This window comes from Tribolium castaneum, chromosome 1, assembly GCF_031307605.1.
Source record: "Tribolium castaneum strain GA2 chromosome 1, icTriCast1.1, whole genome shotgun sequence".
Classification (NCBI taxonomy): domain Eukaryota; kingdom Metazoa; phylum Arthropoda; class Insecta; order Coleoptera; family Tenebrionidae; genus Tribolium; species Tribolium castaneum.
This window is the reverse complement of record NC_087394.1, coordinates 25,636,469-25,664,466: the sequence shown is the minus strand read 5'-3', so window position 1 is coordinate 25,664,466 and position 27,998 is coordinate 25,636,469. Positions and strand designations below refer to the sequence as shown.

The window sequence follows — 27,998 nt, the reverse complement described above, 5'->3', positions numbered from 1 at the left end:
AGTTTCTAATAAAATATCGAAATACTGTCATTTTCAATTCTTACTAAACATTTTTCTTTTTCCTTTTTAGAAGAAATCAAAATATGTGAGTTCCTAAGAAATTTTCGATTTTATAATTTAAAAAAGTCAGTGTCCCAAATTTGATTAATTAACTATTAATATTTACTTCTTATTTCTGAAAAAAATCATAAAGAAAAAATTAAATATTTAGCAAACGCTAATTATTGTGTGATTATTAGTTTTTGAAACGTCTACAGGAAAAATATATATAAAATAAAAAAAATATTTAGCATCAGAATCACCAGTTACCCTGTACAATCAGAAAATAAGATCGAAATTTTCAATTTTTATTTTTTTAAGGCACATTTTTCTGCCAAAAATAATTATTTCGCAAAATTTCATAAGTGACAGGGCAAAAATTCACAAAATCACGTCTAGATCGGTGTTATTTTTGCCTTCTTACAAGCATTTAAGCACGTTTTTGAATTAAAAACGGTTTTTTTTTTGTAATATTTTATAACAAAAGTCGACAAAACCACTTAGTAAAGACTTAAATAACAACATTTTTTCTTTTTGGACACTACTAGCTACAAATTCGTCAAAAAACGCTCTCAACAAGCCCAAAATTATCAGTTGAAAATTAATAATATAATGGGAATCAAAATCAAAAGTCACACAATCTGCTTGTAAATAAAATGTTTCAATACGAAAATATTTAATAACAAAACAGCTTCTGACACAATACAAAATTTCATAAATAACCAATAATAAACAAACTAGCTAAATATCATAAAATTGCACTCTGTACTCTGACACACAAGGAAAAATATCCTATCACTACAATATTAATGTATGTTTCACCCAATCAGGATAATCCATCCATAATTCTTCTAAAATATTAATTTAAGGTGGGACACAAAACATTGTATATAACCACAGGCATTATTTGATGTCTAGGACCCTTAGACAACTTACAAGGCCCTAAGAATCCTAGTACTCTTGTTACTAAAGCATATAAAAAGTACGGATAATCCACAATAAACATCAACTTTCGCTAATAATTAGAACATTCGAGATCGCAAAAACGGAAGCCCTTCCACTCAATTTCCATGCTTATTACTCTCATGCCTCTCCAAAACGCGTTGCCTTTTCGTAATAAAATCGCACTTATCACATCTGAACCACTTTACATCCTTATTCTCCACCCCCGAATGTTTACTCTTAATGTGCCCCTTCAGCCTGCGACTCTCCTTCGACATATAATCACAGTAATCACACTTGACCCATTTGATCTCATCCGGCCTGGCGTGGATCAGCAAGTGATGCCGCTTCAAGTAATACTTCCGATTGGTCTTAAACGCACACAACGGGCACCCAAACTCCTTCACATTCGAGTGGTGTGACTTGATATGTTGCGTCAAATTAAACTTAATCCGCGCTTTATAATCGCACTGCTCGCAGCTAAACCACTTGATCTCGTCAGGGGGCGCATGTTTGCGAATCGTGTGCGACTTCATCAGCCCCTTCAACTTCGTCTTGTAGTTGCAATGCTCGCACTTGAAGAACACCTCCTTCGAGTCCGAGTGGTTTTCCACGACGTGGGGCTGCAGCTTGGCCCCGTTCCGCGTCTTGTACGAACAGAACTCGCACTGGTAGTATTTCACCTCGAGTTCGGTGTGTTTATTGTAGATATGTTGCGAGAGACACATTTTGACCCTGGTTTTGTAGTCGCACTTCTGGCACTGATGCCACTTGATTTCGTGCGTTGACTTGTGCCGATCCATGTAATACTTGTGATTGGTTTTAAAGGAGCATAAGTCACACATTAGTGACTTGTCATCGCCTGCCGAGTGTTGCACGTTGATGTGGTCCATTAGATGGAAATTGGTTCGTGCTTTAAAATCGCACTGTTCGCATTTGAACCACTGTTGCGTCACATTTAACGCAGCTGGATGTCTCCGAGTCACGTGCAAGCGCAAGTTGTGCTTGTACTTCGTCTGGTATTCGCAGTGTTCGCACCTGAACCACTTGATCTCGTCGGACGCGGTGTGGTTGTAGTAGGTGTGGGAGCGCAAGAGCTGCTTTTGTTTCGTCTTGTAGTCGCATTGGCTGCACTGGTGCCACGTGACCTGGTCAGGCGCCGCGTGTTTGGTCACAAAGTGGGCTTTGAGCTCGCGATTGCTTTTTGATTGGTGCAAACAAAACTCGCACTTGAACCATTGGATGTCCTCAGGGGGCGTGTGTCTGAACTTGATGTGGTCTTTGAGGGTGCTTTTAGTGTGCGCTCTGTAGGGGCAAAAACTGCAAGGGTGCAAGCGGGGGTCGCCAGTGGCGTGGACTATCTGAACGTGGCGTTTCAACGTAGCCTTGCGAAGTGACTTGTAGTTACACTGATTGCAACGAAACGATTTGTCCAATACCTGGCCACATTCGTCGTTTTCGAGCCCGTGCTTCAGCAAAAACACAATCGAAGACGTTTGAAACTTGCAAACGCTACAAGTGTGTGTCTTGAAATTGCAATCAAGTGAGTCGGTCCTGCTGATATGCGTTTGTTTCACGTGATGGTATAGGGTGACTTTAAACGGGGTATGGTAGTTGCAGTAAGTACAAAAGTAGGCTTCAGGGGGGTTCCGGTCACAGTTGAATTCGCGCGAATTGTGGCATTTTTCATAGTGGTGGCTCAGCTGACTTGGTGGTATCACAAACCCGCACACTTGACACGTGCAAGGGGGCTCCTCCACACTTTCCATTCTTACATAATTCAATCAATTTTTGAATGAAACTGGTGCTATTTCGTACGGTTTTCCATCACAGTGGCTCGCTTAATGTTCTAACTCGGAAACAACGCACTTTCACCATTTTTTCACCCAACTTTTCACACTTTTATCAGATGTGATTGTTGACAGGTTTGACAATCAGCTGTTAATTACTCCCACGCCCACTAGGTTAATTGGGACAAAATCCCTAAAAAAATTGAAAAATCCCTCAGAACTTTTTGAATTACAAAAATTGTTACAATTAGGCACAAATGCATATGAAATTATGTCGGTGAAGACAGCACCAAAAATGGTGCTGGCACCATGAACATTACAGCCATGTTCACACAATCCGAGAGAAAATATTAATTCAAATATGGCACCTTTAGATTTTGTTGGACTGGCAACACTGCCGCAACTGTCAAAAAAACTAACCGCACCCGGTTACTCATCTGGGGGCTTTCCCTTATCAAAAATAGCTTGACTCCGATTAAAATTCGCGTAGACTGACCAGAGTCCGCGAATTGTGTGAAAACAGGGTTAGTTTCTCTTACAAAATGACCGAACAGCACCGTTTCGGGACAGTGGTGAGCCCCATCACTTGTCACGCCTGGAACAAAGACAAGACTCGTAAGTAACCCCAAATTGGGGCTTCAAGTCGTTAAACTGTTTTCTCTTCTAGAAATTGCCATTTCACCCAATAACCATGAAGTGCACATCTACCAACGGAGTGGTTCTGATTGGAAGCCCCTCGATGTGTTGAACCAACACGATCTTCGTGTCATGGGCATTGATTGGGGGCCCAACACCAACCGTATCGTTACGTGTGCGGCTGATCGTAACGCATACGTGTGGACACTGGATAAAGACAAGAAATGGAAGCCAACTTTGGTGCTTTTGCGGATTAATCGGGCGGCGACTTGTGTCAAGTGGTCCCCCAATGAGAATAAATTTGCCGTAGGGTCGGGCGCGAGACTCATCTCTGTGTGTTATTTCGAGTCCGAAAACGACTGGTGAGTAAAGAGATTTTCTATATTTGCTTTTGTTATATCGAGAAAAATATTTTGTAGCAACTTTGATTATCAAATAATTTTTTTAAATAAAAGACCAAAAGAATTTCTACTGCGTTTTCTACAGTGACGCGTTTTCTAGTTTCTGATAAAGATGAATTGCATCTATAAATTTAACACATTAAGGTTGTGAGTATGTGAGGTTTAGAGCAGGTTTACGTAACGTTTTAATCGCAACTTAAATGACATCTTAATTGGCATTTGTTTAATTAGGATTTAAATTTTAATTTCGCTTTTTTTAAAACGGGTCTTAGTTTCTCAAAATTTTGAACTTCAAGAAAAAATTTACTTTAGATGGTTTTATTATTTACCTTTTAATAACTTCTTTTTTCATTGCAATAATTAAAAAAAAATCTTAAAACTAAAAGTAAATCAAAAAATAAATTTCTGTAAAGGCTGTTCCATTAAAAAAACCAAGTTAGTATTGTAATTAATTTTCAAACAGCCTGTACACATGAAAATAATTTCAGTATCTATGGCTTTTGGAAAAAATATTAAATTTTTTAACATTCAGGGCCGGTTTATACAGGGTGCTCAAAAACTGGCGCACCAACTCAGTGGTACGTTGTTGAGAAGCATGTGTAAATCACGGGAAAAATCTTGAAAAAATTCCTAAAGTGATATTTTAAAATATCTGGAGCTACAAACTTATTTTGTTATTTTCTTCAGTTTTCATTATTTTTTAATGTTTTTATGTTTCACACTAAGTAATCGTTCCCTAACACAACGATGAATAACTATTTTTAAATTTCCCATCAGACTTTAGCAGTTTTTTTTATTTAAAAAAATAAAAATTCATCAAAAAAATCACAGTTTGTAGATGTGACAACGCTGGGAATTATTTCCTAGGAAACCGTTTCAAAAATAATATATTTGTATTGTTGATCAAATTCTATTACGATCACAACTGTTAGACAACGTTGCCACATATCATTTATTTAAAATTCATTATTTATCAATAACTTTAATGCAAAGAATTTTTTTATTATTTTTACCTTTATATGTAAGCAATGCTTTACCACACTCCATTGAGTTGGTGCGCCAGTTTTTGAGCACCCGGTAGAAAGCTCAGTTAAAGTTAATTGCGTTGTTAAAAGTTAACAACGCGATAGACCAATCAAATTGGTTCATTTTGGTCACGTGATTATTTAATCACGCATTTAATTGAGGATTAAATTAATGACGTTTCTATAAAGCGACCCTTAAAGGTCAATAATGGACTTCATCAACTCGCTGAGGCTCTCTGTAGTGATAAATGTAAAAGACCTTTAACATTTTTTTTATATTAGGTATTCTGAATTGTAACTGAAAAGAGAAATAGGGAGAATTGCGTAGAAAAATGCCAAAGGTATATTAATTTATAACACTTGGTTAAGAGACACTTTCGTTAATAGGAATTACTTATTTTCTTGTTCAAAAATTTCGCTAATTACAATAATCTTCCTAACCTTTAGCGACAACTGTACATTTTCATAATAATTTTTCTCTTTGAATTGGTGGGTTTTCTTGGCTCAAAATTTGTCATTGGGATTCAGTTTAACACAGAATTCCTTTCTTATACAGAAATTCTCTATTTGTGCTGTATTTCTCTCCGAAAAATGCAAATACGCTTGTACAAAATTCTACTAAGAACTGAAATGAGATATGTTTGTTTTCTTCAATTTTTTCCGTTTTTTTTACATTAAAATGTGAATAATTTGAAAAGTATTCAAACCTGAAACCCTGAATACAATAACGTCAATAACAAACAAAAAAATAAGTTCTAAATTTTTTAAAAGCCCGAGATTTTGCAGAAAAAAACTGAAAAAACCCCTAGACAGGACTAACAGGAAAATCAGTGTTGCCAATTGATCTTTTTTCTTGTATTTTTAAATTTGAATTATTTAAAAAGAATTGAAATGTTGAATTCATATAAGGCGAATTGCAAAAAACAATTTCTGGATTTTTTAAATACCTAGATTTTGCAGAAAAAAAATAATTAAAAAACCCCTCGACCTCCTGACAACCCTGCTCTGTGTAACAAACTAATAGGAAGGCCAATAAGTCAGTGTTGCCAATAATTTTTTTACTATTTAGTCACCCGATATGTCTATATATTATTTAAACATTTCGTAATCTCTAGGTGGGTGTCCAAGCACATCAAAAAGCCAATCAGGTCCACAGTGACCACCCTGGACTGGCACCCAAACAACGTGCTTCTAGTCGCCGGATCCACCGATTTCAAAGTCCGCATTTTCTCGGCTTACATCAAAGACATCGAAAAGACCCCCGAACCCACCCCTTGGGGCTCCAAAATGCCCCTAGGCCACCTCTTGGCCGAATTCGCCAACTCCAATGCCGGAGGCGGATGGGTCCAAAGCGTGAGCTTCTCCCCCGATGGTAACAAAGTGTGCTGGGTGGCCCACGACTCGACCATCAACGTGGCCGATGCCACACGAGGCAACGCAGTTTTTAAATTACGAACCGAATTTTTACCCTTTTTGAGCTGCACTTGGATCACCAATAAATCAATCGTGGCCGCGGGCCACAGCTGTATCCCGGTTTTGTACACTTTGAACGACAATGGCCAGCTGGTCTTTACCGCAAAGTTGGATACGTCGCAAAAGAAGGAGTCAGGGGGGCTTACCGCTATGAGGATGTTCCACTCGTTGGATAAGCAGGCGAGGAGCGAGACTTCGGACACAAACTTGGATTCAATCCACCAGAATGCCATCACTTGTGTCTGCATCTATGGGGGCACCAAGGGCAACGCCACCAAGATGAGCACCTCAGGGCTGGACGGGCAACTGGTCATTTGGGACCTCAACTCGCTCGAGAAGGCCATACAAGGGCTCAAAATCGCCTGAATACGCATTTTTCATTTAATTAAATGTATCACACGTGTTTTTTAATAAAACAAGTTAGTAAAGTTTTGTGACATTTGAATCTGAATCTAGTGACTAGATTTGTTTGGTGCAATTTGTTCACGTCAGTGTGGTACCAGTCACATAACCTTACTTGTTATCACAATAATTGTAATAATTTAACCATTTTTCCTCCAAAACAACGCAATGTCATTCATGAAATGACTTCAGAAATGGTGCGTAAACACCCCTGGTTGCGTTACATAACAATTAATATCAACAGGCGTCGGGGGACTCGGCTATTGTGGTGCGGGCAAAGCCCGCACGTAAGGTTTTCGGGGCGAAGAAAATGACAAAAATCCCTCAGTCAATCCTCCAGGATACGAAACTCAACGCTGCGATTGAATCCCTCCCCAAAAACTACAACTTCGAAGTGCATAAAACAATCTGGCGGATTAGGGAGCTGCAAGCGCAAACTGTCGCCTTACAGATGCCCGAGGGGCTGTTGCTGTTCGCCACAACCCTCGCTGATATTATCAAAGAGTTCACGGGGGCTGATTCGGTGATTATGGGGGATGTCACGTATGGGGCTTGCTGCATTGACGATCTGACGGCTAAAGCTTTGGGGGTTGAGCTGTTGATACACTACGGGCACAGTTGTCTTATCCCAATCGATCAGACGAGTGGGATTAAAGTGTTGTACATTTTCGTTGATATAAAAATCGATCCGGGGCATTTCATCGAAACTGTGAAGCTAAATTTCCCCATTTCGACAAAAGTGGGACTTGTGAGCACAATTCAATTCGTCACGACTTTACAAAGCGTGGCAGAGAAGCTAAAAGAGGTGGGTTTTGACGTTTCGATACCGCAGTTCAAGCCTTTATCGCCCGGCGAGATTCTGGGGTGCACTGCCCCTGTGTTACGCTGCTGCGACGTTATAATTTACTTAGGGGATGGTAGGTTTCATCTCGAGGCTGCGATGATCGCAAATCCGAAATTGCAAGCTTACCGATACGATCCGTACGATAAAAAATTCACAAGGGAATATTACGAGCACGCTTTGATGGAGAAAAATCGCAAAGAGAGTGTGATGAAAGCCAAAGAGGCGCAATTGTATGGCGTTATTATGGGGACTTTGGGGCGGCAAGGGAGCCCCAAAGTTGTCGATTATTTGAAACGACGGTTAGAAGAGTTGGGGAAAAATGCAGTCGTGATTTTACTGTCTGAGATTTTTCCGAAAAAGTTAGATTTATTTAGTTGCGATGCTTTTGTTCAAATTGCATGTCCAAGGCTTTCGATTGATTGGGGGCTTGCTTTTTCGAAGCCTTTTCTAACACCGTATGAAATGGCGGTGGCTTTAGGGGATGCTGAGTGGCATAAAGAGGGAGCTAGCTATCCAATGGACTTTTACGCAAATGCCAGTCTGGGGCCCTGGACCCCCAACCACAAGCCTGATGCTGATAAGATTGATAAATGCTGTGGCAAATGTCCTTAGTAGGGTAGAAATAAATGTTTTATTTTAATTACGAATCTGATTTTTTCTCATCATCATTAAAAAAAATCCGAGTCCCCGTTCTCATCTTATTAAAGTAGGACATTCATTCCTAATAAGACGTAACATTTTGTTGTTTATTTAAAATATTTCAAAGCTCAGTTGGCTGCGACAAAATTGGCCGACCCACTGAGATTGTCACACATTTGTAAACAAAATTGTATGGAATTTGATAAACCTATTATGTTCTTGGAATAACAATACGGAATTTTTTTAATAATTTTATATTTTATAATTTTTAATTTTAATAATAATTTTTAATATTGTATTTACTTTATTTTGTACGCTGAAATCATTCCCGTATAAAAGAATAAAAAGTTATAATAACCCTTAACTAGACCGGAATAAACGGTTGATAAGCAACTGAGAAATGATAATCGAATCCACACAATTTAAATGGATGAGGTATCATGAGTAAAACACTGCTCCTTTTTTCCGTTTATTATTTTTTTTTATTAAAACGGAAGTTTAGTGTTTTCGTAGGTATTTTGACATTTAATGTGCGTTCAATTTGATTTCTGAACGAGGTAGCCTATGATTAGGAAATTATGCTGGCAACACTGGAAGACACCATCAGGATTCACGAGATTGTTAATTTACAAAACTACAGACCACTTGGATTAGAAATTTAATTATTAAATTAAATGCATTTTATTAAAACTTACTCATTTGCGTTAAAAGATTTTTTTTATCGTGGTTTTTACCCACCTAAAAGTCCATACTTTTATTTTTTGGAAGGTGAAATTTAGGATATTTTGTATAAAAGTTAAAAGCATATTTTTACTGTGTCTCCTCAACTAATAATCAGACAGAATTTAGCGTTTGCTATGAAATACTTTATTTTTTCTCTATAAATGTTATTTTTTCAGAAGTTTTCTATAATTCCTTCTAATTAAAATTAATTAATACTAAGCCGCGGCACAAAAAAATATAAAGTGTTTCACAGAACTTTATGAAACCCATGACAGGAGTTGGCAAACTAATCACTGTTTAAGTAATAGCCGCAAATTACAGTTTTTCAGAAACAATTTCCATGTGTTCTATCAAGAGACTGAATGGATATGATTCTATCTAACTTAATCACATAATCACTACCTAAAAACTTTGTAATTTTTGAAGGGGTGAATAAACTAGGGAAGACTCTAATTTTTCAAATTTTGTAACTGAGTTCGTATCGGTGTTGTTGATTGCATTTTCCTAACATCATTCTAAAACAAATGACGTTAATTGATGTTGTTTTGTACAAAAAAATATGTTAAAAAATGTGGCTAATTATGCGATTCTTTATATGTACGAATTAATTAAAACTTAATTTCATGAAAAAAAAAATGTGTTTTTCGAAATAAGCTTTGGCGCGTTAAAATTTGATTGGAAATTGTTCATAGCATTACTATGTTATTATACTAGAATATGTATTTATTATACATACTGAAGCTCATTATAATCGCTACATAAAGCTTCTTGTTATTGAGATTACATTTTATAATGTAATTTTTGGGCTTTTTGTAAATTTTTTGTTTTAGTATAACACTAGAAATTATTAAATTTCGATTAAGAATATGTTAGTACTTTCAATTCAATTTTAGTTATAAAGAATTGGGGAAAAATTCTGGAAAACTTCACCTGCATGGAGAAAAAAAATTAAGTATGTATTTATTTATTTAATAGCAAACACTAATCTCTGTATGATTCATAGTTTTTGAGAAAAAAAAAATACTTTTAGCAGACTCACCTTGTAATTTTGCAAAGCCAACGAACAAGGTCTTTGAGCAAATATTTATGGAATAAAAACCGATTTTATAAAGTTACCTTGACACAGACAAAAAAAAAAGAAAATGAATTTTAAAATAGGAAAATAATACAAAAAATGTTAAGTAAGCAACCCTTTTTTTTACTAAATAGTCACTCTGCTGGTCAACTACAAATTTCTGAGGTCGCTCTTTTACGGTAGGTATTGCGAAAAATTTAAACATGATTTTTAGTTCAGTTTGTGTAGTCAAATTATGGTAACCCTTGTTTTATTAAACTTTTGGAGAGACTGTGGGAAAAATTGCTTCATTTTTAGTAGAAAAATGATTTTTTCCCACTATTATTAAACAATGTTTGCTCAAAATAAAGAAATAAGATTCCTTACCAATTCTCTAAACTCTAATAGTTCCTATACAAAAAAAAACAATTTATTTTTATTAATGTTGTTGTATTCTTTGTTTATTGTTTAGTGCTACTTATCATAAAAAAATGGTTTTAATTTTCTAATAAACGTTTATTAATTTCTTTAATAACGTAATTTATGAAAACTGGAGTTAGTATTCAAGACATACGTTCATAAAATATTCGAAGCACTCTTGTCCACGATTTACGCTAGCAATTATCACATTAATAATAATTAATTCAGATAAATCCAAAGACAGTGCAAATCAAGTTACGCAACGCTTTGTCCCTCCGAATTTATCCGTTCGTTTTCGCCGTTTGTCGGCACTCACCCCCGTTTTCTCCCGTATTGATCGGTCCATCAGCAGCGAGGGTGAACGCGACCGTATCGAGTGGTGCAGTGATCGCGATGCCCTCGTGAGTGCACCCCTTACACATCATGTCGTCGATATCGGCCCAGGGGGTGGTGGAGCGCGCCTCGGCGGAGCTCTCCAAACGCATCAACGGCCTGGGCCTCCGCGGCAGCAAGCACCACTCGACCAAAGGGGGCAGCGTCATGGAGCGCGTCACCAACGTGTTTTGCGGCGGCGGCGGCGGCGGGAGCGCGGCGGCCGTGGCCGCCCCCGAGAAGCCCTCGCGGCTGTTGCCCGGCCGCGGGGGCCCCAAGCCGGGCCGCCGCCCCCGGCCGCCCCCGACCTACATGCCCTGGGAGCAGCTGGTGGTCGACGACAAGTTCCTCGCCAGGTTTTTCCTGTATTTCAGTCCGTGCGAGCGGTGCGTGCTGGCGCAGGTGTGCACTAGGTGGAGGGACGTGTTGTACAGGTCGCCGAGGTTTTGGACGGGGCTGGTGCCCGTGCTGCAGTGCCGGGAGATGAGGGCGGCGCAAGGGAACGAGCGCTCCAGGTTGTACTCGTCGCTGCTGAGGAGGGGGTTTCATAATTTGTGTCTGATGGGGGCTTCCGATGAAGATGCGCTCGATCTTATTAATTCGTTTCCGTTAGCTTCGAAACATATACATACGTTGAGTTTGAGGTGTTCGAGCATCACCGATCGGGGACTCGAGTCGCTGCTTGACCATCTGCAGGTTAGTCCAGGGTTACATACACCTTTTTTTCGATTAGTTTATTTCTTATACACAAACACCAAACACGCTCATTTTTTGGTCATTCACACCAAAGTCTAATCGATGTTCATTGTTCACTTACAAAAAGTAAACGAGTAACGCTAGTTCAAAGCTACTGATTTTTCTATTACAATTTTCAATTACAATTTGATTCATCACATCTGAATTTATTTATTAAAAAACAAACAATCGAATTTTTAAACTTTTAAATTAGTTCAGACCAGATATTTTTTTAATAAGTTCCAACGATAATTAGGGAGACATTCAACGTTGAAAATAATTTTAAATAGATAACTAAATTAAGAACTGTTTGTTAAGTCGCTGAAAAAGATGTATTTGTAATGACATTCTGAAACAAACGACGCTCATACAGGGTTAGGCAAAAGTAAGGAATCAAGCATTTTGTGTCTAAACTACGTACCTTACGAAAAAAACTAATTACAAAAAACCTCTAAACAACGGACACCGGTGAAGAATCTTTAATTGTCCGTTGTGGAGAGGTAACCACTGGTGAGAGGTGGACAATTTTAAATAAATTAACTAAAATCTTTTCAAGATAAAATTAAAATTATTAAAAAAAAAACAGATTTTTTACTTGAAATCTTCAATTTTTGTGTGGTTGCTTTTAGGAGCCTTGCTTTTTATAATAATTTTTTACAGACACATAATTTCAGCTATTTTTTAACAGGTTCAAATTATTCAGACAGCATGAATTTACTATGGTTCTAAGCCAAGTTTTCCCCTTATCACAATCGTCTTAATCAATCTTTTTAACAGGTTTTTCTAACAAAAAAATTTAGACACTCATCAATATTTAATTTTGGATTTTCGGTATAGAATTTTTTATCCATTTCTACAAAATATGTTCGTTCTTCCGGTCTGTCAGTTGTAAGATGTTTAATATCATAGTAATTGGGGATTTTTTTGTCCGTGTCCGCTATACAGAGGGTTCGTTGTAGAGAGAACTTTAAAAACTCAAAAAATTTGCTCATTTTTGAAGAAAAATTTTTTTAGAGTTATTTTTTTTTCATGCCAACCTACTACGGCGATTTTTGGATTTTGCAAAGCACAAAGCAATCACTTGAATTTATAATTATAGTACCCTTCGACATTTTTTTAAAATGTTTTTAAAAAACCGGCCCACTAACTTAATGGTATATGGCAGAAAAATGAAGCAAAACGAGTACATTAATTTTAACCAGTGGTAGAACTCATCAAGACAAACACTTTTTCTATGTACCATTTTTTCAAAATCGCATTTTTTTAAATCATTTTTCCCCCTACAAATAGACGAGCCTTTTATGAAATGCTCCAACAAAGAAAAATAATAATAAATAACCTAGTCGACTAGGTAACTTTGCTTCCAATGGCGTGTAAAAAATGTGAAAATAATTTTATTAATTATTTTAAAATAATTTTAACTCAAAAACTAAAACGTTTTGAAAAAAAGTTATTAGGAAAAATTGTTGTTTTTAATTTTAATGTTTTTAAATTTAAAAAAACTGCTCAATACTGACAGTAAAATATAAAAATATTTATTCATCGAACGATTATTTAGTGTGAAACATAGAAATATTAAAAAATAATGAAAACTGAAAAAGATAACAAAATAAGTTTGTAGGTCCAGATTTTTTAAAATATGACTGGGAATTTTTTAAGATTTTTACACATATTTCGCAACATCGTACCAATGAGTTAGTGCGCCAGTTTTTGAACACTCTGTATGTATGAGAATCCGCTGTTATTGACATTATTAAAAAATATATTACTTTTCAGCGATTCAATATTAATTAATGCATAGAGAGAAAAAAATATATAAACAATATTAACACCAAACGCTGCGCTGGTTTCTAAAAATAATTACTAGTTTTGGAACTACTTTTAGTAGACTCACTCTGTATACAAAACAGTTCCAGCAAAAAAATTAATAAGAACAATGTGACAAAACTACAGAAAACGGTAAATAAAATTTTTAGCTCTTTTTCAGTTGTATTTTTACAAAAATTTTACTTTTGAAACTTATTAAATTGAAAAGATGAACCCAACCATGATGATGTTTTGTAATTTAATTACAAAAAATTACAATTTGTTAGTACAATTTGTTAAATTTGTAATTTATTTTTTTGTTAATTATTATGTTTATTATCCTTTAATCAAAAACAACCAAACTTCATTTAAATTTAAAATTTAGTTCTAAGAAATACTACTAAACAAATGTTGCACATATTTTTTTTATTTTTTAATAGGTAGAAAAACAAATGAATTTACAAGTGTGTCATCAATTAAAATGTTATTTTTCGCTCTAGTTACATCCAAATTTGAACAATGTTGCATTGTTTGGGGTCCGTAGTATTAATTCTATGTACAACGTTTTAAGGAAATAACAGTAAAGGTCAAGTCTCTACAATAGTTTTCCTCATAATTTATTACGTTTTTGTATATGGTTATGCGTTAATTGTGTCCCTTTTTTTCTACTACTGTATCGTCTACATTTATTTTTGTCCATTATAGACTATGTAATCACATTGACGTAATATGAAAGCAGCGAAAAATTTTGCGTCCAAATAACAATATCGTCCGCAGCATTTTAATAAAAATCGACGACGTCTCGACGTCATTAATAACATTTTTTTCCTCGAAAGCCCGCTGAACCATTTATCTTTATCGACACAACATTGTATTGATTTTGATTTCGGGGTTAAAACAGTGGAAAATCGGATTAGCGCAGAAATTATCAATTAGCACACAAAGATGCTATAAAATATAATTATCCGAACCATTGAGGTCGGAAAGGGCTGAATTACTTTGTGAAATCCTTTAAATCACGAGCTTAGAGCGACACAAGACTCTTATTCCCAATTTATGTGAGATAATAAACCATTAGTTCTTTTACGGTACGGAAGCTGTTTGTTCACAGCATTTCAAAGGTCATTATATTGTTTACCTTTTGACCTTTGGGTAGGTATCGGAAATAAGAGACGCGAGCTTCGATTTAAGGGTGAAAGATTGTACATCAGTTGAAGCTGTTGCTAGGTGAGAAAAACGGAAACAGCCTTTTGTAGTTTTGTTTTTGTTCCAGTGATTCGAGTAATTCTCTCGTAAATTAGCCTAGGATCGATTTGTTAACCATGAAACTATCTCCTTAATTACGAGCAAACAATGCAATAAATTCTCTTCAAATGCAAATCAAGAAAAAGTTATTTGTTTCATTATCTGGAAAAATAAAACTCCAACACTCAACACTAATTAAAACTTTTCCAACTTATTACATTTTACTAAATAATTTCTTTACGTTAAAAAAATGTCGTGTCGAAATGCTACGCTATTTAACTTTCTCAGATCGATAAAATTTCCATAATAAACCAACGATTTCAGTCCGAATTCTCAGTGTTTTAAACCGAAAACTCTGTATTCCAGGCGCTCTACGAATTGGAACTAGCAGGCTGTAATGAAATAACGGAGGCTGGTTTATGGGCCTGTCTGAATCCTAGAATCGTCTCTTTGACACTAAGTGACTGTATAAATGTTGCCGATGAAGCTGTAGGCGCTGTGGCTCAACTCCTCCCTGCATTGTACGAATTCTCCCTCCAGGCCTACCATGTCACGGACGCCGCTTTAGGTTACTTTTCGCCAAAACAAAGCAACTCACTCAATATCCTCAGACTGCACTCGTGTTGGGAAATCACCAATCACGGAGTTGTAAATATTGGTAACATACTCTCATTGAAAAAAAAAACAATTTTAAAAAATCAATTTGCAGTTCATTCTCTCCCGAATCTAACGGTCCTCAGCCTCTCCGGATGCAGCAAAATCACCGACGACGGCGTCGAACTCATAGCTGAGAATTTACAAAAATTGAGATCGCTCGACTTGTCGTGGTGTCCTCGAATCACCGATGCTGCCTTGGAGTATATCGCGTGCGATCTCAACCAATTAGAAGAGCTTACACTCGATCGGTAACCAAACAAATTATAAGCCACAATTTCATTTAAACACAACGCAAAACTAGATAATTACGACAAAAATTACCTTACTTTAAGCTAAAAATTCATTTATTAAAAGTATATCTCTATATCTCTAAAACTAAGAACCACACAAAATTCAGCGTTTGCTATTCAACACTTTATATTTCTCCCTGTGCCTGTGAATTTTTTAAAAAAATTTCTACAATTCCTTATATTTCAAATTAATTAAATATATGAAACACTAAAAATAACTGTATAACCAACTTAAATTCAAATTTCCACAGCCTGATGAGATATCATTTAATTTGAAAGAGTATATATTTTTTAATTTGTTTTCCTTAGCAACGGTATCGATTATTGCTCTTTTGTTTTCTAGGTTATTGAATTTAATTTATTGTTGAAATTACAAGTTTTTAATTGTTTTGCACATCATTATACATTAATTGTTGTTTTTTTTAATTTGTATTTGTTTAATGTTGCAAGAGCTCGCTAACGAAAGTCAAAAAGTATGATATGAAACAAAAATTAACTTAAAAATTTAAGTTTGAAGACCTAAATCTCGTGAAAGAGGGTTCAAACAATTTTTTGTCATAGGAACTTTTAATTCAGCACCCAAGAAATTGTACGGTACTTTTGAATCACCGTGTATAGAATTCAATTTCACTATTTTTTTATTTTTTTAATTCAGCTTGTAAGCATTTTAGCATTTCAGTCTCTTAATACGAGTATATTGATTTTTTATTTTAGACTGTGTGTTTCAATTATTAGTGTTTCTCATTTTCAGTATCTTCTACTTTCTAGGGAAAAATGCTAGTTGCAGACTAAATTACTTTTTAATGTTGTAATGTTTAAAGTAGTGTAATTTTTTTTTATAAAAAATAGATACAGTGAGTTCATTTTTTGGTTGAAAGAAATTCTTACAGAAAACGAACCAATTTTACACCAGCAAATTTAAAACAATATTTAAGTTAAACGATTAATTAACTTCTTTTTTTATCCCCTTAATTAAACGCTCGAATTTACTTCTCGAGTTTAAATCTTTACGGAGATAAAATACATCTAAGACCCTTATACAATAAATAACAATTTTTTTCAACAAGAAAATTTTTTACAAAAGATATTTCGTTTTGTTTGTTTTTGTAATAGAATGTTTTACAATAAAAAATATGTTTTTATTATTCCTGATGTAGGAATTAAAAAAATATATCGGAAAATACCAGATTTTAACACGTAATTTCTGTTTTTCCAATATTTTTTGCTTCCTAATTAAAGTAAGTTTTAACCTCATAAAACTCCAATCTGTATTAATTAATTATTTCTTAAGCATTTTAAGATGTTATTTTGTGCAAAAAATCCTAAAAGTAATTTTTCCCAATTTTTTATTTTTTAATTTTTAATTAAAAAATATTTAAATACATGCTGCGGTGGTAGATTAAGCTTATTATCAATTTTTTGTCCAAAACCTTGTTTCAGGATAACACTATAAATAATAAAATTTCCATTAGTTTATGTTTATTTTTACTGATATTACTGATATTAATTACTAGTATTAATTACTATTAATACTGATCTTAATATTTTTATAAATAACTCTATAAGGGAGGGTAAAAAATTCTGAAAAAATTCACTTGTGTGGAAAAAAACATTAAATATAAAGCAACACACCGTGATTCCTATGCGATTATTAGTTTTTGAGATATAGTAAAAAATACTTTTAGCAGAAACACTTGCATTGTGTTTAATGTATTTTTTAAAGTTGCAATAACTGGTGGCCACTGATCAAAACGCAATCCGCTTTATTCGCTTTATTTCACAGATGTGTTCACATCACCGACATTGGCATTGGTTACATTTCAACAATGTTGTCTCTATCTGCACTCTATCTGCGCTGGTGTTCACAAATTCGAGACTTTGGACTTCAGCATTTATGCGGAATGAGAAATTTGCAAATACTATCGTTAGCAGGTCTGCCACATACCACAAATAATGACATAAATAACTGAATTCGAAATTTCAGGGTGTCCATTATTGACTTCTAGTGGTTTATCAAGTCTGATTCAGTTACGACATATGAGAGAATTAGAATTAACAAATTGTCCAGGGGCATCAAAAGAACTTTTCGATTATTTGAGAGAACATCTTCCGCGTTGCCTCGTTATAGAATAAGTGAACCACTTGTCCACTTGTTATATTTGATACTAGATTGTGCAATAACACTCGATTATTTTACACACGGCTTTCTTGACCAATCACAAATTGACAGAAAAATAACAACAGATGGCGCCACACAATGTGTTACTGATCAAGAAAGCTGTGATTTTACGGTTTAATTCGGTATCGTTCGTCACCTTGTCTCGTGTTTGATTCGACTTTTCCCTAGTTTTAATTTAGTTAATGTGGTGTAAATAATGAGAATATGTTTCGCAAGTAAATCAGAATGATATTTTACACACGTTCATACTTTATATCCCTTCCATAAAATTAATTACCTTAATTATCCCACCAAGACAACAATCCCAAACCTGGCTCATTTATGCTCCCCTGTGACAAACAAATAATTTTAATCAAGTCATACAAACCCAAGTTTTTTTCTTACAGTTAAACTATACGGCACTTTATTTTCGGACTTGTCTTGTGTTTCTTGTAAACTACCAGTGGGGCAAGTCTCATTAAAAAACTCCGCAGTTACGCGAAATTTGATCGTTTCACCAGCATCCATGAAAAGGTCATGTTTGCACCCGTCTCCTGTGTCATACTCCCACACCCATGCTTGTTCAGTTTCGTTAAACTTTGAAGGGTGCTGAAGGGCACTGGGAGGGATCAAAATATCGTCAAAGAAACCAAGAGTCACTAAAATTCGCAATCATATTTAACATTTCACAATATAATTGTCGTACCGTGAACCCCTTCCTGACTGCAACTCCTGATTTTCCCCACGAGAATCTCCTCAATAAAGGGGCGAAAAACGATGTACCTGAAGCTGACTCTAGTGTGTGAAGCCCCATCACCGGGAAATATAAACGATTCTTGGAGACTGGTAATGTCGTATAAAGCTATACACAAACCAACGTTGAGGACTACCTTAAACTGGGGGTTAAAAGGGGCTGAAATGTGCTTCTAATCTCACCTTGTTTGCTAGTTTTTTGTTTAATTCTCCGGCTATGGCGTCGTTTAGTTTCAAGTTGAACAGTTCGGGGGGTATTCGGGTCACATTTTTCATTTCAGCCACTATAAACATCGTTTAACAATTGTTAAACTTGTTAACAGCTTCGTGAAATTTTGAGGTTGTGTTGCACAGGACGCGCCGAAAACACATGGAATAGTGGTACCAATCTATAAACCCAAATAAACTAACGTATTTTCCAGAGTTTTTAAAATTAATTTCGCAAAGTTATTACAATAAGAAACCCGAATTTGGTAACAATTTACCGTGGGATTAGTTATGCAACTGTTTCAGTAATTGTTTTAAAGCCGAAATTCCGAAAATTACTTTTTGGAGACTATTCATATTTGCAACAGGTTGCATCATTCAAATTTGGAAGTCCCTAGAATTAAATAATTTTTGTTGTGTTTTGTTGTGGTGTGTTTTTGTGAATTTGCACACGTTTTTGCCCTACTTAAGGCCTTTCAGTCGCAATGGCCACCAGGGAGAAAGACCCTTTCGACAGCGACGAGCAAAAACACTCCGATAGTGATGGAGCCCCAAAGCAGACTTTTGAGCCCGAAATCGACAATCCAGAGATGTTCATGAAACCGGCGTGTGAGTGCCAGAACTGCGTCCATTGGACCCAAAGCGCCGACTGGACAACGCCGGATTTGGAGTTCGAGGGGCACCACAAACGTGTTTGCAAAGAGCGGAAGATTCAACCCTTGTTACGATCGGCACGACATCCAGGGAAAACCCCTAAGATCTTCACTTTCAATCCTGGCACATTGACAAAAATTGAGAAACAAAGCTACTTGAAGACCCTAGTTCACGGGTACTTTGCGCCACTTTAGACCAATTAAAATTATTGAAAAATAATTTCAGGGAGGTGATCCCCCAGCCTGTAAAGTTGCTAACAGACACCTACTTTAGCGACGAAATTCAAGCTGCTTTGGGTCGCCTTAACTACAAGTATAGTTTACCAATCCAATCATTCGTCTGGCCCGCAATTTTCAGACAATTGAATGTTGTTATGGTAGGGGGGCCTAAGTCGGGGAAAACCATGTCGTATCTCCCGGCCCTTTGTACCTTCAGTACAGCTGAAGAGGAAAAATATCGACAATTATCAAAGTACAAGGGCCCGTTAGTGGTTATTATTTGTCCAAACAGCAAACATTGTGAAGATGTATACGATTTGATGAAAAAACTGTTTGAAAATAGTGCCACTAAACCAAAAATTGCCCTCATGACATATCCAGTCCACCACATTGTAAGTCACACAGCTTGCCCTTCACGTAGCTGGTCGCATTGTGTGGGGCCATCTGTTGGTTTCCACTGACAAATTCTCTTGTAACCATAGTTACAGCAGATAACCATGGCAATAACACGAATGCGACCAATCGTGTGAAGGGAAACATATCATGAGATCATTAGAATTTATAACCAGAGTGGGCTTATTAGTTTTTTAACTTATATGAAAACGCCGATTATCATAATTAATCAAGCCGAAGAGTCAAGTAATAATACTGTTTCGAACGGTAATACTCAGTTAAAATAGATTTTTCCTTCAGTTTGCACCAGCTTAACAATCACAAAGAAAAAAACACCTACTCTTTTTATAAATTCAAATGATCGCGCTTGACTATTTTTTAGTCATTTGTTATTTTCAGAACAGCGTTGATATCGTGATTACAATCCCCAGCACTCTTACACATTGCCTTAAATCTCGGACTTTTAATTTGAAACGAATGTGTCACTTGGTGTTAGAAGACGCGAGTTGTTTACTAAAAAACAATCACGAAGAAATTTACAAAATTTTGGAAGTCACTGATGAAATGCTTGAACACAGGATGTGTAGCACCAAAGTCCAATTCATAGTAGCTTCAACAAAATGGACATCGGATTTGCAAAAATTACTCAAATCGATTTATGTAACACCACTTGTTTGCATAGGGAATTATTTGGAAGCAGCTCTATATGGGAACATCCAATTCGAAGTAAAGTTTTTAGTGTCACAAAACAAGAAACACTACATTGAAGGATTATTAAGAGACAAGAGTCATCTTTTTAAAACTATTGTTGTGTGCCATAATAATGAAATAAGCGATTTGAATAAATGGTTGGTTCGAAACGGCATCGAAGTCATGGCTTTAAATGATGATTCGACTAAGGAACAAATCGAGGTTTGTGAGGAAGAATGGGCTTTTATGAGAGGTGGCCAATACAAAGGTAGGTTTAATGTGGCTCCATCTATTGATATTATTGCCCTAATTACCAAATTAAAATTACTTGTTTGTATTAAGTTCCTTCATTGGTAATTCGTTACCACAGTTTTCACTTAATAGCTATTTATACAGGTATTTAAAGTATTTAAATTCTATCGTCTCAAATTTCTATCTCCATTTTTTTGGAGATACAAAACTTACTTAATTTTTTTTGACAAGGGTCAAATTTAATATTTTTAAAAAGAGCAGTTTCTTCTCAATTGAATAATGGAAACTTTAAAAAAGTTATCGAACTAACAAAATTCTGAGAAATGAAAGATTTGTTAGCCTTGAAAATGTCACCTTTATCTTTGTCCTTCAACTACGGGTGAAAACACACTTTATAGCTTCTGATAATATAGTAAAATATGATTTGTTTTTAATAAAATGAGGCGATTTTTTTAAATTTCAGTGTTACTGTGCACGGATTTTATTTTCGACTCATTATTGTGCATCACCGACGCCATGTGGCTCGTCAGTTACTCATTTTCCGCAACTTGGACCCGATTTATCAAACGTTTCAGCGCTTTGTCCTCACATTACAAGAGTCCTTGGGAAACAAATGAAGTATAATTCGCATCTGAATCAATTTAAAATTAACAATTCTTGTAGGAAGAAGTCAAACCCAAATGTTTTTTGATGATTGACGAAAACTGCGAACAACAAATGACAAAAGTCCTCAATTTACTCAACCGCTTGAGCAAGGATTTGCCTCCAAGTTACCAAAAATACGCCAGTGTAGGTACCATGCGATCATTTGAATTTATAATTAGAGTAGGCTTTATTAGTTTTTAAATTTTAAATAATAATAATAATAAAATAAGATTTTGTTCCCTTCAGTTTCCACTAGTTTACCAAACACAGTGGACTCTAATTATAAATTCAAATGATTCCGTGGTATTTGAATCACAAAGTGGCACATTTTAATTAATTAACAGGCGTTCAAGAGTAAAACTGAAAATGAGAAAATCGACAATGGGATTGAGATTTGTAACACATTGAAACTGTTTGGGAAATGTGGCGATTCCTTGTGTGAGAAGCGACATTTCGTTTGTGAACAACTGGACGTTTCGGAAAATCTGCCAAAGAGTGGAAAACTCGTATTTAAGATTCTTAATATTAAAGATGTGACACAGTTTTCCGTCCAGGTAATTAGACACATCGATTTGGAGGGGAAAGTGAAGGAAATTAATGATGACGATTTGAGAAAACCCCTCACAGTTTCAGAAAAACGTGCCAAAAACATTAAAGTGGGAAAATTTTACGCACATTGTGACTACACCCCTGAAGGTGATGTGTTCATGTTGTGTCACGTGTTGAGCATCCCCAACGATAATTTCGTTGAAGTCAAATTTGCAAATGAGTTGGTTTTGCAAACTTTACAGAGAAAACTGTACGAGCTTCCGCCAAATTTAGAGAGTAAGGTGATCATTTTTATCGCCAATTGTGTAACTTTTTTTTTTCAGTCGTGGATGTCATTATGTGCAATCTTATTCCCCCCTTCAAAGATGAAATGTTTTCAGCGCGATCTTTTCACGTCACTCACAATTCCCTACAAACTGTCGAATATAAAAATATGATTTTAACCGGTGACATCTATCTGCAATTGGATCGAACTTTCTGGTTGAATAACATCGCTCAAGTTTTACAAGTCGATGGTTGCGACATCATTAAATTTAATCTAACTAAGCATTTAACGAATTTAAAAGTCGTCGAATTATCTTCGAATCAAATCACCAGCCTGCACAAACTATGTGAGAAATGTGGCATAACCCTCCCTTGCTACCTCAAACACACTGCAAAAAAGGCCTCGAAAGCAAAAGAAGTCGAAGCGCAACGAGCCTTCTTAGACGATAATGTCCACGAAGTGATCCTCAGCTCAGCCGTCAGTCCTGAGGAGTTCTACGTCCGATTGGCCAAATTTCAACCACTGTAAGCCAACCCCTGATTTCCAAATTTAAAAACCACCAACTGGATTTTACTTGATTAACATTAAAACTGCCAGTTTGACGCCTTTAATGTCACTTTGACGAGTAAAATTTATTATTTCTATGGTATTTCTGTACCTGAGAGCAACAACAGCCTAGTCCATTTTTTTCAAAAAGTAAATAAATAATTAAAAGTGAGTTAACATTTAACACATTTTCTATTTGAAACAATGCTTAACATCTTGCAAACAGCACTATTTACAAAAATTATAGATATTGAAATTTTTTTCCAGCGTAATGTTCAACGTGAAGTTTTTTGTGCAATATTGTAAAGTTTGTGGAAATTATTTCTTGAAATTTATTAAATTTCAAAGAATTAAATAATCAAATTTAATTCCTTGACAGACTTAGAGTGGAATTAAAAGCAGACCCCATGACTACCACTAGCAAAGGAAAAAAACACTATAAAAAAAGAGAGGTGAATCGTAACTAACTTAAAAAAAAATTATTGTGGAACCAAAATAAAAATCAATAAACCACCATGTGGTTATTTGCGTTGGAATAAATACATCCTTAATAACATAAAAACAACGCCAACAAATTCTTACGGATTTTTGCCAAAAGTATTGTTAGACACAGACCGAGAAAAAATTCAGACCAAAATTCAAATTCAGGATCAAGAACTGTACACAATAACTTTTATTTTCAAATTAATACGCAAAAAGTGAAAGTCTGCAAATTATTTTTTCTTAATACATTTTCAATTAATACTGGATTTCTACGGAAAGCTCTTAAAAAATGTTTGAAACTGGAATAACTGTAGCTGACCAAAGAGAAAAAAATTCCGTAAACAAAATCCCGAATAATGTAATAACAGCATATTAAACATCACAAAAATAGTTATCCTGCTTACGAGAGACATTAATTTATTCGAGAGAAAAGACTCGGACTTAAATACCATGCGATTTTTTTTAAATTTTGATCTAGTTATCCATGATAGTTACCTTAGCAGTGAAATGTATTGCGTAAATAACTTCAGTAAAATGTTTACCGAATTAGATTTCATTTAGGATAAAAGTAATTTGCTTAATTTTTTTGTTTTCATCAAATTATATTTTTATTTTGCTTTATTTTTTCTGCAATGGAGAACAGGAAATATTCAAAATGGCTCAAAAAAAAAGAAGAGGATACTTTAGGTATCAAAGAAAAACACGAAATTTTGAAAAAGGTAGTGGCTGGTGTCAGTAGTGTTAGTCTCGGAGAAAAATATAATAGGTATACATTATATTTTATAATATAATATTTATAATTATCTATTATATAATTTTTTCTATTACATAACGAGGGACTACTGTATTTAAATTGTTTAAAAAAATTCATTACAATTCCATTGCATTAAACATTAATTTACCTCTTGGAGTTAATTCATTTTAGCTTTTTGCACATGTTTTGAAAAAAACTTTGTATATATAGAGCGGTTAAAGTGTTAAGCCCTTTTAGTGCCTGCCTTTTATTAATTATAAATCGAATAAAATCAAATATCTCTTTGTTAATCTGCTAGATCCATTTGCAACAAAAAAATCCATAAAATAAAATTGTGACATTGTTTACTAAACGAGAATGTTTGTTTGGAATTAGTCTTGAATATTGAGTATTTTAGACTTGGCTGTTTTCGCTCTCAGGTACAGACAATTTAGTGACAAAAACCTAAATCTGATAGTCCTTGTCCACTAATTTAACAACTTGTTAGCAAAAAAAATTTAAATTATATTTTTTCTGAGTTTTTCGTAACAAAATATGTACCTATCTTATTTGGAAAGCAATTTCCCACATTCGCCATTCATGCAGTACTCCCTGCGCTCGTGCTGCAAACAAATTCCTATGTGGGAATTGTATTTTCCAAACACGTTAGGTAAATAACTGTTTCACAGGTTGGAGAACTTGGAAAGGGACATTCAGGAGAGCATCAGTAAGGGAATCCCCGAGAAGCATTTGAACATCGAAATCGGAAAGTACTACCTGGCCTTGGACTCTCACTACGAGTTGTATTCGCGCGTCCTCATTTTAAATATCCAAGATTCGAAGGCGCTTTGTTTTTACGTGGATTACGGTGACGAAGCCATAGTCGAGCTTTCGAAACTGAAAATGTTGCCATCGAAATTCCTAATTCGATTGCCGTTTCAAGCGATTCAGTGTCGCTTGTATGGGTTGAGCCCCATTTCGGGCGAATGGGACGATGAAGCCACTGATGTTCTATACAAGTACATGTTTGAACCCCAGTCAGATGTTTTCCGGTCAATATACGTACAAACGTTATGTAAGGATGCTTCCGAGACGATGAGAGTTAAAACGACTTATTCCGTCTTGATGAAGGACGGGTTTGGCGATAACAACGTTTTGATCAACCAGTTGATGTTGGATTGTGGGTTTGCGACGTCGATTTTTGACAAAATTGATGATTTTGAGATACCGAGACCGGAGGCCGTGGAGGAGGAATCGTCGGATTCGGATGCTGGGTGTTTGGAGGTGGGTCCAGAAGAACCTAATCTTGAAGAAATTTTTGGAGACGATTTTGATTTGGAAATAATTGACGCCGAGGAATTTCTCGAAGTTTTGGGGGTTGCACGTCGTGAAAATCCCTCCTTAGCTTTAGAAAATAGTGATTCAAATCACACTGAAACCATTCATGATCCGATCAATTCTCAAATTGACCAGACTGTTGAGAAAAGTAATTGTCTCACGCCGGACGTTTATTGGTCACAAACCGAAAACACCGTCAAGCTTAAAATCAAGCTAATCGGTGTCGAAAATTACAAAACGAACGTGGTTCAGAAACGAATTTTTACATTTAGTTCGCTTCTCAATGAGAAAAATTACGAGCTGAAGTTTACGTTACACAAACCGGTCAAGATGGCAAATCATCGGGCGTTGGGGCAAGAAGTTGTGGTTGTTTTGAATAAATTGGAGCCTGTGGAGTGGTTACAGTTGACGGGCACTCAAAGACGCATGAGGTTTGTTCATTACGAAGTGCCTGAGTTTAAAGAAGAAGCCAAACGAAAGCTCCTCCAGCTTGATATTACGGACGATGAGAGCGACGAAAATGACGGGGAAGCACCGATGTATCATGTGATATCCGACATGGATAGCGAGTTTGATGAAGAGATCGATTCGAGTGAGTCCGATCTATAGGTCTATAATTGATTTTTTGACATTATTATTACCAAAGTTTATTTCTTGTTTTATTATGACCAAACTTTAATTTTTTTAATAAATTCGACGATTTGATACAAGGTTGTTTATTATGTCCTTGAAAGGTCATGGTTCACTGAACTCCCATTTGAAAAATATTATTTGCAAGTAAGTAATCAAAAAATTTATGTATAGGGTAAAGTGCACAGTTATTGGACCTTGATAGTTGAAATAAAAGGAAAGATACAAATGGTAAGAGTACTATTTTCTAACTCATCGAAAATATATTGCACGACAATAGAAAAAAGGTAAGATCAATCGAGAAGACAGAAAATGAAAGAGGAAACCAAACAAGAGAAATTTCCAAAGTCTAAAATTATATGCTCAACCTGCCTAAAAGAAATACTAAGAAAATTATTCTCAACATGTGTGAAGTGCGAAAGCTTCTTTCACAACCCTTGTGTTCCCAGAAGACATAGGGAGCATTATATTACCAATGATGAAGATCAAGACTTGCACGTATGTCATCTCCGTTATAGGGATGACCATAGTGAATGTTAGCTGGGTAAGTTAATATATGCCGATGAGGGAGAAATAGAAGCAGAAAGTGACACAACTAACAAAGAAGAAGAAAAAAAAGAAATAAAGAACCCGAACACGAAGAGGAAAAAACTGATAAAGAACAAAATGATCAGAGTGATCGTGATTGAGATGATTTATATCACGTAAATTATTAATTAAGAATTAGATTAGATTTGAAACTTTGTTGAAAATCATAAACAAGAAATAACTTTGATTTTATTTCTATTTTGGGCATGAAAATCCCTGTCCAATAATTGTAGTTCCGGCGTCCAATACCTCTAATTTTTGCACTAAATAAATAAAAATGCTGAGGAAAAAAATTAAATCCAGTTTGTAACATTGTATAATAATTAGCATATTCTACACATTTCAATTTTTTAATTTGGAATCACGGAATTACCTATATTTTAATTCTAAAGGCGGTACTGATTTTTCGAGTTGAGATTTTGCTTGTCCAATAACTGTGCACTTTACCCTACATTTTTTAGCGTACCATAAGCTTCCTGAACCGCTCTTTGCGTAGGCTGCTGGTTTATCTTAACCTCTCTCCGATAAACAAACCTAATTATAATAGTCACTGCTTCAGTAAGCTCCGATTTCAATTTAAAATCAGTCCTCCAGACAATGTTTTATGTATCCCCAGTTCATTAAAGTCGGCCAAGATGAACAGAATTCAGTGGAAATCGAGACGAACCCTCTACCTTGTAATCTCCCTCGTTTCTTTTTACCTGACCGTCCGAATCAAAACTTACGAACACAAAGCTTCGGTCGTACTCCCTGAAACCCACCCTAATGATGCGTGGGAGTTTGTGGCCGACTTTAGCAACATGAAGTTATTAAACCCGACAATGTAAGTAAAAAATTTCAACTAATTCAACTACACTGTCCCCCCTAGAATCGATTTTACAATCTTGGCAGAAAGTGGCAATTACGACCATTGGAAGTACTCAACGCAATATTCCGAATTTTTGTCGCATTGGCCGTACTTGCGAAACGTGGCAGTTGCACATTTTGAAGTTAAAGCCAAACCGAAGGAAAACATTTACTTGATTAATTCGGTGCACAAGACTTGTCTCTTGTTTGGATTTTTTTGTCGTAAGATCAGAAAATAACAATAAACATTTGCAATTGATGATTTTTGTTGCAGTCGATTCAGAAAGTGAGTTTAAATTCTCACAGAATGATACACTAAAAGGGGCACTTTGTGAAGAAAATATTTCGTATCAGTGCCCGGCGATCATGTCTTCGTTTTGTAGACGAGAAGTTCTCTTCCAGAGGACGGCAATTATGAACAATTTAAAAATGCATTTTAGGAAAAAACACAGGTCATGAACGATTTACGGATTTTTTATTTAAGTTTTATAATCAGAGCAAATAAATGATAAAAATAATTCGTTTTCGATTCCATTGTCTCCAATTCTGTATGAAAA

The 27,998-nt window shown here is 35.5% G+C and overlaps 7 protein-coding genes across 9 annotated transcripts; 5 read left to right on the top strand and 2 right to left on the bottom strand.

Annotated features, from left to right (window-relative positions):
- Positions 1-1,100: 1,100 nt before the first annotated feature.
- On the bottom strand, positions 1,101-2,750 carry LOC103314695 (zinc finger protein 142). The gene has a single exon (XM_008201337.2). It carries the CDS (start codon positions 2,748-2,750, stop codon positions 1,101-1,103), a length of 1,650 nt encoding a protein of 549 aa, XP_008199559.1.
- A 416-nt stretch (positions 2,751-3,166) lies between these two features.
- On the top strand, positions 3,167-6,736 carry Arpc1 (Actin-related protein 2/3 complex, subunit 1). Its single transcript, XM_015978006.2, has 3 exons — positions 3,167-3,386; positions 3,439-3,769; positions 5,949-6,736. Exons 1-3 carry the CDS (start codon positions 3,314-3,316, stop codon positions 6,670-6,672), a joined length of 1,128 nt encoding a protein of 375 aa, XP_015833492.2. The 5' UTR covers positions 3,167-3,313; the 3' UTR covers positions 6,673-6,736.
- Positions 6,737-6,757: 21 nt separating this feature from the next.
- Dph1 (Diphthamide biosynthesis 1) lies at positions 6,758-8,199 on the top strand. Its single transcript, XM_966458.5, has 2 exons — positions 6,758-6,905; positions 6,953-8,199. Exons 1-2 carry the CDS (start codon positions 6,891-6,893, stop codon positions 8,162-8,164), a joined length of 1,227 nt encoding a protein of 408 aa, XP_971551.3. The 5' UTR covers positions 6,758-6,890; the 3' UTR covers positions 8,165-8,199.
- A 2,612-nt stretch (positions 8,200-10,811) lies between these two features.
- LOC660141 (uncharacterized protein) lies at positions 10,812-17,908 on the top strand. Its single transcript, XM_064359969.1, has 5 exons — positions 10,812-11,456; positions 14,913-15,204; positions 15,256-15,451; positions 17,277-17,425; positions 17,478-17,908. The coding sequence occupies exons 1-5, from the start codon at positions 10,812-10,814 to the stop codon at positions 17,624-17,626; spliced, it is 1,431 nt and encodes a 476-aa protein (XP_064216039.1). The 3' UTR covers positions 17,627-17,908.
- Positions 10,957-18,792, bottom strand: Polr3H (RNA polymerase III subunit H). Of its 2 annotated transcripts, none has more exons than XM_008201334.3 (5): positions 18,588-18,792; positions 18,358-18,541; positions 18,057-18,310; positions 17,950-18,001; positions 10,957-11,478 (listed from the first exon to the last, which is right to left on the bottom strand). In XM_008201334.3, the coding sequence occupies exons 1-4, from the start codon at positions 18,696-18,698 to the stop codon at positions 17,951-17,953; spliced, it is 600 nt and encodes a 199-aa protein (XP_008199556.1). In that variant the 5' UTR covers positions 18,699-18,792; the 3' UTR covers positions 10,957-11,478; position 17,950. The 2 variants fall into 2 exon arrangements, with proteins under 2 accessions (XP_008199556.1, XP_971430.1); XM_966337.4 differs by having other exon boundaries at positions 10,957-11,450; positions 18,588-18,786.
- A 193-nt stretch (positions 18,793-18,985) lies between these two features.
- LOC103314694 (putative ATP-dependent RNA helicase TDRD12) lies at positions 18,986-26,087 on the top strand. The gene is made up of 8 exons (XM_008201331.3): positions 18,986-19,440; positions 19,491-19,875; positions 20,276-20,834; positions 21,282-21,436; positions 21,482-21,607; positions 21,808-22,288; positions 22,336-22,801; positions 24,729-26,087. The coding sequence occupies exons 1-8, from the start codon at positions 19,097-19,099 to the stop codon at positions 25,984-25,986; spliced, it is 3,774 nt and encodes a 1,257-aa protein (XP_008199553.1). The 5' UTR covers positions 18,986-19,096; the 3' UTR covers positions 25,987-26,087.
- Positions 26,019-27,959, top strand: LOC659949 (uncharacterized protein). 2 transcript variants are annotated; one of them, XM_015978011.2, is made up of 4 exons: positions 26,019-26,154; positions 27,212-27,418; positions 27,464-27,663; positions 27,716-27,959. In XM_015978011.2, the coding sequence occupies exons 1-4, from the start codon at positions 26,099-26,101 to the stop codon at positions 27,898-27,900; spliced, it is 648 nt and encodes a 215-aa protein (XP_015833497.1). In that variant the 5' UTR covers positions 26,019-26,098; the 3' UTR covers positions 27,901-27,959. The 2 variants fall into 2 exon arrangements, with proteins under 2 accessions (XP_015833497.1, XP_971308.3); XM_966215.5 differs by lacking the exon at positions 26,019-26,154 and adding an exon at positions 27,042-27,153.
- The last annotated feature ends 39 nt before the right edge of the window (positions 27,960-27,998 follow it).

What these genes read in the sequence shown, in the direction of transcription:
- LOC103314695 (XM_008201337.2), bottom strand. Translation starts at nt 2,750, where the DNA reads ATGGAAAGTGTGGAGGAGCCCCCTTGCACGTGTCAAGTGTGCGGGTTT.
- Arpc1 (XM_015978006.2), top strand. Translation starts at nt 3,314, where the DNA reads ATGACCGAACAGCACCGTTTCGGGACAGTGGTGAGCCCCATCACTTGT. An exon ending in CTGGAACAAAGACAAGACTC is followed by an intron (nt 3,387 to 3,438) that starts GTAAGTAACCCC and finishes TTTCTCTTCTAG; the next exon opens with AAATTGCCATTTCACCCAAT. An exon ending in TTCGAGTCCGAAAACGACTG is followed by an intron (nt 3,770 to 5,948) that starts GTGAGTAAAGAG and finishes CGTAATCTCTAG; the next exon opens with GTGGGTGTCCAAGCACATCA.
- LOC660141 (XM_064359969.1), top strand. Translation starts at nt 10,812, where the DNA reads ATGTCGTCGATATCGGCCCAGGGGGTGGTGGAGCGCGCCTCGGCGGAG. An exon ending in TCACGGAGTTGTAAATATTG is followed by an intron (nt 15,205 to 15,255) that starts GTAACATACTCT and finishes ATCAATTTGCAG; the next exon opens with TTCATTCTCTCCCGAATCTA. An exon ending in GCAAATACTATCGTTAGCAG is followed by an intron (nt 17,426 to 17,477) that starts GTCTGCCACATA and finishes TCGAAATTTCAG; the next exon opens with GGTGTCCATTATTGACTTCT.
- Polr3H (XM_008201334.3), bottom strand. Translation starts at nt 18,698, where the DNA reads ATGTTTATAGTGGCTGAAATGAAAAATGTGACCCGAATACCCCCCGAA. An exon ending in ACAAAAAACTAGCAAACAAG is followed by an intron (nt 18,542 to 18,587) that starts GTGAGATTAGAA and finishes CCCCAGTTTAAG; the next exon opens with GTAGTCCTCAACGTTGGTTT. An exon ending in CAGTCAGGAAGGGGTTCACG is followed by an intron (nt 18,311 to 18,357) that starts GTACGACAATTA and finishes TGCGAATTTTAG; the next exon opens with TGACTCTTGGTTTCTTTGAC.
- LOC103314694 (XM_008201331.3), top strand. Translation starts at nt 19,097, where the DNA reads ATGGCCACCAGGGAGAAAGACCCTTTCGACAGCGACGAGCAAAAACAC. An exon ending in CATATCCAGTCCACCACATT is followed by an intron (nt 19,876 to 20,275) that starts GTAAGTCACACA and finishes TGTTATTTTCAG; the next exon opens with AACAGCGTTGATATCGTGAT. An exon ending in GCTTCCGCCAAATTTAGAGA is followed by an intron (nt 22,289 to 22,335) that starts GTAAGGTGATCA and finishes TTTTTTTTTCAG; the next exon opens with TCGTGGATGTCATTATGTGC.
- LOC659949 (XM_015978011.2), top strand. Translation starts at nt 26,099, where the DNA reads ATGTCCTTGAAAGGTCATGGTTCACTGAACTCCCATTTGAAAAATATT. An exon ending in TTGAAAAATATTATTTGCAA is followed by an intron (nt 26,155 to 27,211) that starts GTAAGTAATCAA and finishes ATGTATCCCCAG; the next exon opens with TTCATTAAAGTCGGCCAAGA. An exon ending in AAGTTATTAAACCCGACAAT is followed by an intron (nt 27,419 to 27,463) that starts GTAAGTAAAAAA and finishes TGTCCCCCCTAG; the next exon opens with AATCGATTTTACAATCTTGG.